This window comes from Sinocyclocheilus rhinocerous, unplaced genomic scaffold, assembly GCF_001515625.1.
Source record: "Sinocyclocheilus rhinocerous isolate Xijiao unplaced genomic scaffold, SAMN03320098_v1.1 scaffold203, whole genome shotgun sequence".
Classification (NCBI taxonomy): Eukaryota; Metazoa; Chordata; class Actinopteri; order Cypriniformes; family Cyprinidae; genus Sinocyclocheilus; species Sinocyclocheilus rhinocerous.
Genome location: NW_015644353.1, coordinates 1,228,136 through 1,237,063, shown reverse-complemented (window position 1 = coordinate 1,237,063; position 8,928 = coordinate 1,228,136). Strand labels below are relative to the sequence as shown.

Genomic DNA, 8,928 nt, shown 5'->3' with positions numbered 1-8,928 from the left:
TTATTTCTGTGATGCGCAGCTGAATTTTCAGCATCATTACTCCAGTCACATCATGATCCTAAATCATTCTAATATTCTGATTAGCTGCTCGAGAAACATTTATTATTATTATTATTATTATGTTGAAAACAGCTGAGTAGAATTTTTTCAGGTTTCTTTGACTGGTAGTGTAGGTAAGGTAACTTTAGCTTCTAGAGATGGTTACACCGCTTTAGCATTAGTGTCATAGTTACCTTGGCTCTTTGGTAACCAAAAATAAACCGTAGTCAACGTCAGCACGCTCTTCTGAACAGATTCGGCTATTTTCAGAATGATTTCTGAAGGATGTGACACTGAAGACTGGAGTAATGATGCTGAAAATACAGCTGCGCATCACAGAAATACATTACAATTTAACAGATATTCACATAGAAAACTGTTATTTTAAATAGTAAAAATATTTCAGAATTGTACTGCTCTTGCTGTACTTTGGATCAAATAAATGCAGGCTTGATGAGCAGAAGAGACTTCTTTAAAAACATTAAAAATCTTACCGTCCAAAAACGTTTGACTGGTAGTGTAGGTAAGGTAACTTTAGCTTCTAGAGATGGTTACACTGCTTTAGCATTAGTGTCATAGTTACCTTGGCTCTTTGGTAACCAAAAATAAACCGTAGTCAACGTCAGCACGCTCTTCTGAACAGATTCGGCTATTTTCACACAACCCTGGAGTGAGGAGAACCAGAACAACACCGTCTCAGACGCAGAAAACACACAAACGCAGGACAGGTTGTTATATTCATATTCTGATGGGGTCAAAGGTCAGTCTGATGGGGTCAGACGCACCTCCTCTGATGGCAGCGGCGGCTTCGAGAACATCACGCTGAGTTTTGTTGTTTCTTGAGACACTGATTTAACAGCTTCATCTGCGAAATGAGGAAAAACACGAGTGAGTCATTATGAAGTCAAACGATGTTCAGATAAAATATGATCATCATAATAATAAACACTGAACTCATAATCTCCCAGAAGTTTGACAAGCTGAACGCCCCGCTGCTTTCATTCGACTCTCCATCTGAAAGACATAAAACACCCATAAAATACTTCACATTAGTCAATTTATGTCTGTTTAATATTTAAAAACATCTTAACGTGTGTTCTAATCGCGATTAATCGTTTGAAAGCACTAGTTTTTTAACATATCACACTTTTACACGTTCATCACGTCTGTTAAATGACAGTAAACATCATGACTAGAACACTAACCTGCTAACTACCGGCTGTTAGCACCAGAGAGGATGTAAACACAATTATTTTCAGTCAGTGAGTTAAACTCTTCGTTGTTTACATTGTTAGCATTGGCTGTTAGCCGTTAGCATCACACAGACACAGCTCAAGTCTGTCGTTAAATAACATGACAGGATACCATCGTACCTCTCACTCGATCCCTGCTGCTTTTCACGGAGTTACAGAGGTTTCGTAACGGCAGCAGAGCATCTGGACGCGAGTTATCGGCGCTCATGACTCGGTTCGCGTCTGTCTCGTGGATCCGCGGAACGAATGTCAAGCGGAACGCAAAATCGTGCGAGTGTCGCGCCGGAATGATTCTGTGCTGCACCGTACGGGTCATTTGAACGTATTTAAAATATTACGAATAATTAAATATTTTAAATAAAAGTATACAATTAAAAATCGAAATAAAACGTTCTGCACTTTTTAAAAGATATTTAGGGCGTCGTGCAACAACTGATCCAAAGTACAGCAAAAACTACAATTTTGAAATCACTTTTCTATTTTAATATATTTTAAAATATAATTTATTGCTGTGATTTCAAAGCTGATTTTTCAGCATCATTACTCCAGTCACATGATCCTCAGAAATCATTCTAATATTCTTATTTGCTACTTAAAAACATTTATTATTATTATTATTATTATTATTATTATGTTGAAAACAGCTGAGTAGAAGTTTTTCAGGTTTCTTTGATGAACAGAAAGTTCAAAAGAACAGCATTTATCTGAAATAGAAATCTTTTGTAACATTATAAATGTCTATATCATACCTTTTGATCAATTTAATTGAATTGATCGATTTGAATATATTTGTTACAAATAATTAAATATTTTAATTAAAATGATACAATTAAAAATCAACGTTCTGCACTTTTTAAAAGATATTTAGGGCGTCGTGCAACAACTGCTACACGCTTTGCTTAAAATAAAATTCTAAATAAGAGTTTTTGTATTTACTTTTGTTTAACATGTTGTTTGTAATTATTAAGTAGACACTGTCAGTGTTCGCTTTAGACAGCAGGTGGCGCTCGACGACAACAAAACCAGTTTAGCTGCTTTAAACCAACAGTTTGAATTCACATGCTAGTCTGGGATGTGGTTTAATTAAGTTAAAAGTTACTCAAAACTAGCATGGCATCAAGCATGATACTAACCTTGTTCCATAGTACTCTTAGAAGAACTCTGGAGTAGCCTACCATGTCAAAATACTATTATAAATGAAATAAAGTTGCATGGTGATATCATCAGAGTACCATGGTATTGTCAAAGCATGCCCATTTTGTTCATTTTTGCCCATTTGCTGTCAAAAGCAGCCTTCAGCAGTTTCCCATAATTCACACGGTTGACAATAATCTAAATAAAGACACTGTAGAGCTGCTTCACAGCTGAAATTGATGCATTTGACAACATTAACACTGTTATTTCCCCGTCCATCGCTGTGGAGCTGCTTTAAAACGATCTATATCATATCAAATGCTGTAGAAACAAATGTGACTTGAGGCTCTGAGCTGGAAACATGGGATTATTTTCTGTGAATTGTACATATTTTCATGCGTCCTGTAAAAAGAGCATTGCACAAACATCTGCAGAACTCAGAAGGTTATCAGTCAGCACTGTTACAGTGTTATCTAGCCATACACACAGCTGCTCATTGACTGTATTTATCACAGCTCATCCGGTGTTGTTGAGAAAGGCCATCTGGAGTGTTTGTGACTCCAGGTTGAGCTTTAGAGGCTCTTTGACCAAAACAAGCACAAGTCTTCAGATAAGCATGTCACGCACTCTTCTTGTCCTGTTCTACATGTGTTACATTGTTTGTTTGCATCTTCTGACAGCTCACACCACATCCCATCCTTCACATATTTCACTTTCAGATTCTTGGGTTTTAGTAAAGAATGTGACAATGTTTACATGTGCCAAATATATAGAATCACTTGGACAAACAAACACATATATTCTTGTTTTTAATGGAAGCTGATGTGCAGAAAAAAGGCCAAATTGCTTAAAAATAAAAATACAATTTCAGTTATACATAAAACATAGTCAAACTTCTTCATGCGTCTCAGAACTTCTCCTGAAGTTATGCACAATAGAATGTTTTCTGGTTCACAATAATGTTTTTAAAACCATTAGCAGGAAAACATTTCTTATCTATCGTTTATGGAACTTTTTTCCCCGAAACGTTTAAGTTTGATGTTCATCTAACATTTAAAAAATGTTACAACTTGTTCCAAAAATTCAAAAGTAACATTCCCATAATGTTTGCAAAATGATACAAAGGAGCGCTCCCTTAACGTTTGCATAACCAAGAAAACATGTTTTAAAAAAAAAAAAAAAAAAACTAGAAGCCAGAAATAACATTTTCATAACTTAAATGGAATATTAGCAAAACGTTCTCAGAACATATTTTTGTTAGCTGTGTTGTTAATTTATTTCTACTGATAATATTTAGATTATTTAGATAGAAATTTGTCAATTAAACCTCCACTTGCCTTTTTATTTTTATTTTATTTTTGATAATCTGAAATAGATTAATTGATATTTCTTGTATTTGAGCGTTTCCTATTTGAAGAGTCCAGAGCAGAACACACTGTAACACTCAGATTAAAACCTCCTGAGGATCAGTGCACTGTATCTGAGCGCTTTAAATCTTCTTCTGATAAGGACAATCTGAACTCATTTAGAAACAGAAATGACCGACATTGTGTTAAATGCATCTAGACACAAGCATTGTGTTCTTATAACATGATGTCGAGGCGCATATTTGAATAATTAATCACACGATCATGTTCAATGTTACAAAATGACGAGCCTCCAGCTCAGCGACCAATCAGCGCCCGAGCCGCAGCGGCGCGTGACGTCACCGAGGGACGCTGCAAGTTCAGCTGTTGCGTCACACCAAAGGTCAGGTTAGGTTCGGTCCGATCGAGTATTTCCACAAAGTGAATGATTCAATGATTAACTGGAGTTATGATGCGTGTTCGGCGGAGTAATCATTCACTGTGTGTGTGTGTGTGTGTGTGTGTGTGTGTGTCTCTGTTCCCTCCTCCTGAGCTCTGTCTCATATATATAAGACTAAGTGTCCACACAATGAGCAGAACACTGATGACCCTCCTCATCCTCACTGACTGATGAAGAGCTGCTGAATCAAAGCACTTCTACTACACTAAAGGTAAAACTTGTGTTGTATTCTGTGCTCTCATCAATATTATAGTTATGAATATTATTGCTGTACTGTACAGAATTATAATTCATTATATGTGACTCTGCAGCACAAAAGCAGTTTTAAGTCGCTGGGGTATATTTGTAGCAATAGCCAACAATACACTGTACATTTTTCTTTTATGCCAAAAATCATTAGGATATTAAGTAAAGTGTTCTTTTTCTCTCTGTGTGTGTGTGTGTGTGTGTGTGTGTGTGTGTGTGTGTGTCTCTGTTCCCTCCTCCTGAGCTCTGTCTCATATATATAAGACTAAGTGTCCACACAATGAGCAGAACACTGATGACCCTCCTCATCCTCACTGACTGATGAAGAGCTGCTGAATCAAAGCACTTCTACTACACTAAAGGTAAAACTTGTGTTGTATTCTGTGCTCTCATCAATATTATAGTTATGAATATTATTGCTGTACTGTACTGAATTATAATTCATTATATGTGACTCTGCAGCACAAAAGCAGTTTTAAGTCGCTGGGGTATCAGCTTTCAGATGATGCATACATCTCAATTTCATAAAATTGACCCTCATGACTGGTTTTGTGCTCCAGGGTCACATATACAGTATAATTATAGCATGTATGAATAGAGTGAGCATTCAACATCAAAGTATCACTACAATGTTTTTTTATCAGTGAAGCACATAATAAAGCTGATCTGTGTTTGTGCTGTTGCTGTAGGCTCCTGTGTGTGTGTTTACCGCGGTGAAGGCTCTCTCAGCATCATGCCTCCTCAGCTGCCGTCTCAGAACCAGCCCAGCGCTCGCGTGCTGCAGGGAGATCTGGCGTCTCTGAGCGCGTCCCTGCGAGACTTCATCGAGAGCAGCGTGAAGCTGTGTCAGCCGGACGCTCTGCACATCTGCGACGGCTCCGAGGAGGAGAACCGCTCCGTCCTGAGTCTCCTGGAGGAGCAGGGAGTCATCAAGAGACTCGGCAAATACAACAACTGGTACGAGCGTCTGATTCACACGAGTAGCGTTTAATTACACTGTTATTAACTCTGTTGCTCAACTCCACCACATAAAAAACATGCTTTTTATCTCACAATTCTGACTGAGAGAAAAAGTCATGTAAACTCACACTTCTAAGGGGGAAAAAAAACAATTGCATGATGATAACTAAGAATTATGAGGAATAAATGCATAAATTTAACATGTAATCTCAAAATGGTCAGAATTGAAAAAAAGTCAGAATTGTACAATTAAAAACTTTTTTAGGATGAAGCAGCTTCGTGGTGCCAAAATAAAATCTTCTGCTACAAATTACATAAAAAATGATCTGATTTGAAGTGTTTTCTAATGTTTCTAAGCTCTATTTGGTACTGGGCCACATCATATTTTGATATACTGTAGTTATGGACATTAACTGGCAGTATAGAGTTATTCATAAGTAATAGAGCTGCTTCGTCATTGACAAACAATAGAAGACATTTGCATGTAGGGTTGTAGGAAAAAATCACTATCCCGTTACAATGTGAGAAACTGTTGCAAGTGATTCAGTGCGTTAACAGCGTTTGTTGAACTGTGTTCTGATTTACACGACACAACAAATGCAGAAATCACTGCTGCATGAATATGAGAGTAAAGTTTAATTACACTGTCGCTCAGCTCTGGGTGATCATGTGGAAGCCCGTTTCCACCGCAGCATAAAACAATTGCTTTTTATCTCACAATTCTGAGAGAAAAAGACAGAATTGCATGCAAACACACTTCTAAGGAGGAGGAAAAGACAATTGCATGATGTTAACTCAGAATTATGAGTGAGAAATGTAGGATATAAACTGGAAATTGTCAGGAAAAAAGTCAAGTCTTTTTTATAGAAACAAGCTTTCCTGATGAAGCAGCTTTGTGGTACCAAAATGAAATCTTCTGCTACAAATTACATTAAAATGATCTGATTTAAAGTGTTTCTACGCTCTCTTTGGCACCAGGCCACATCATGTTCTGATTTAGTTATGGATAGGCTACTGTATAATTATTCATAAATAATAGATCTGCTTCATCATTGACAAACAATAGAAGATGGATCACCTCTTCCAGCACTGTTACACTTCGGGAAACTGTTGCAAGTGATTCAGTGCACGAGTGAACTGTCCGAATGAATCAAACTGAATCTTTTTTGCAACTCTGTTTGATCTGTTAGTTCAAAAAAGTGGTTCATTTGAGAATTTGCTGATAGAAACACACACACGAATTAATATCATTACACTTTATTTGCTCCGTTTTATTTTGTGAAACCTTAATACGTATATGGAATAACCGTTTTAGAAAAGCAATAAGCCCCGTGAAGCCGTGGTTTACAGTGAATTTATAACAGCTAAGAGGGTTTTAGGCTCTGCTTCGCCTCTTAGCTGTTATAAATTCACTGTAAACTTCACGGGGCTTATTGCTTTAATTGATAATTCTTCACTAGGGCACCTGGGCACGGCATGTGTAGCTCGTCCATCAGTAAAAATAGATTTAAATATCCCTTTTTACAGATTTGTCAAATGTGTGATATTCAGGCTGAGTAAAGACTGAAGAGCGTGTGTGTGAGGGTCAGATCTCTGGTCTGTTTCTCAGCTGGCTGGCGCGCACAGATCCGCGGGACGTGGCTCGTGTGGAGAGTAAGACGGTGATCGTGACGCCGGAGCGGCGGGACACGGTTCCCGCTCCACGAGACGGCGGCGTCAGTCAGCTCGGACACTGGATGTCTCCGGAGGAATGGGACAAAGCCATGAACCTGCGCTTCCCGGGATGCATGAGAGGTAGAGAAGCAGCAGACGATGCTGTCCCGTAACGTCATGTTACAGTTTGCACAGTTACACAGTTCTCCTAACCTTGGCACAGCAGTTCACTTCACATTCGAAATGCACTAGAACTACCAAAACAGTTCATTAATGCCTCAAATCAAGTCATTCTAGCAGAGATTTTCACCAAACAAACATGCAACTGCTTTGATAGTATTTGATTTTTTACATTCAGAATATTTGTGAGCCTGCAGCACAAAAGCAGTGTTAAGTCGCTGGGGTATATTTGTAGCAATAGCCAACAATACATTGTATGGGTCACAATTATACATTTCTCTTTTATGCCAAAAATCATTAGGATATTAAGTAAAGATCATGTTCCATGAAGATATTTAGTAAATGTCCTACCGTAAATATATCAAAACTTAATTTTTGATTAGTGATATGCATTGCTAAGAACTTCATTTGGACAACTTTAAAGATGATTTTCTCAATATTTAGATTTTTTTGCACCCTCAGATTCCAGATTTTCAAATATTTGTATCTCAGCCAAATATTGTCCTATCCTAACAAACCATACATCAATGGAAAGCTATTTATTCAGCTTTCAGATGATGTATAAATCTCAATTTAAAAAAATTGACCCTCATGACTGGTTTTGTGCTCCAGGGTCACATTTTTCTATATGAAAAGTTGCAAATGTCTGTCTTATTAGTATTTGTACTGTGCTGGGTTTTGAACTTAAGTTTAAGAGTTTTGAAAACAGTATGTAAACTGGCTTGTGTAGTACATAAAGTTTTGGTGGCGTTTGTGTCGAAGTGAGGAAATAATTCATGTAATTTGACAGATGTTGTCAGTGAATGCATTTTGCAATGATAAATGATCCACAGTTTAGCCCACAGACACTGATGCTGCGCTCGCTGTGTGAAGAGTTCTGAAAAAGTGTCCTAAGTAAGTATTGAGAAATGCGTCCTAGCAATGGTAAAACCCTGTGTGTGTGTGTGTGTGTGTGTGTGTGCAGGTCGTGTGATGTACGTGATCCCGTTCAGCATGGGTCCTGTGGGCTCTGCGCTCTCTAAGATCGGCGTGGAGCTGACCGACTCTCCGTATGTAGTGGCCAGCATGAGGGTCATGACGCGTGTGGGTGAAGCTGTGCTGAGCGCTCTGGGCAGCGGAGAGTTCGTGCGCTGTCTGCATTCAGTCGGCTGCCCGCTGCCACTCAAGAGTACGAGCTCTTCATTCACCTGCTCCATTACATTTACATTTAGTCATTTAGCAGACACTTTTATTCAGAGCCACTGAGGACAACAGAAGCAATCAAAACTAACAAAAGAGCAGTCATATGGAAGTGCTGTGACAAGTCTCGGTTCGTCTAACGCAGTACATATAGCAAGGGTTTATACATATATATATACACACACACACATATATATATATATATATATATATAAACAAGTACATAGAATAGAAAAAGAATAGAGAAAGCTAATGTTAGAGTTTTTTTAAAGCAAAAATCAAGCAGTTAGAAAACGACTAGAGAGTGCAAGTGATAGAGAGACAAGTGTTTTTTTTTTCTAAATAAAAAGAAAACAAATAGATAAAACAGAATTAGAATAGAGAGTGCTAGAGTTAGAGGTCTCATCATCAGTCATTAGAGTAGAAACTGACGGTCATGTTCTGTGTTTAGAGCCACTGGTGAATAACTGGCCGTGTA

The 8,928-nt window shown here is 37.9% G+C and overlaps 2 protein-coding genes across 3 annotated transcripts in view; one reads left to right on the top strand and one right to left on the bottom strand.

Annotated features, from left to right (window-relative positions):
* Positions 1-1,584, bottom strand: part of ccndbp1 (cyclin D-type binding-protein 1) — a 17,175-nt gene extending 15,591 nt beyond the window's left edge. Inside the window, exons 1-4 of the mRNA XM_016575878.1 lie at positions 1,413-1,584; positions 994-1,053; positions 825-904; positions 623-704 (exon numbers count right to left, since the gene is read on the bottom strand). Coding sequence (XP_016431364.1) covers positions 623-704; positions 825-904; positions 994-1,053; positions 1,413-1,500 — 310 coding nt within the window. The 5' untranslated portion in view covers positions 1,501-1,584. The remainder of the gene's footprint in view (positions 1-622; positions 705-824; positions 905-993; positions 1,054-1,412) is intronic.
* A 2,816-nt stretch (positions 1,585-4,400) lies between these two features.
* pck1 (phosphoenolpyruvate carboxykinase 1 (soluble)) overlaps positions 4,401-8,928 on the top strand; it is a 10,955-nt gene continuing 6,427 nt past the window's right edge. Inside the window, exons 1-4 of one of the 2 annotated variants that reach the window (XM_016575875.1) lie at positions 4,401-4,443; positions 5,168-5,435; positions 7,048-7,232; positions 8,236-8,439. In XM_016575875.1, the coding sequence (XP_016431361.1) occupies positions 5,212-5,435; positions 7,048-7,232; positions 8,236-8,439 (613 nt within the window). In that variant the 5' untranslated portion in view covers positions 4,401-4,443; positions 5,168-5,211. Of the gene's footprint in view, positions 4,444-4,746; positions 4,841-5,167; positions 5,436-7,047; positions 7,233-8,235; positions 8,440-8,928 lie in introns of those variants that run through there. The other variant, XM_016575874.1, reaches the window with a different exon arrangement.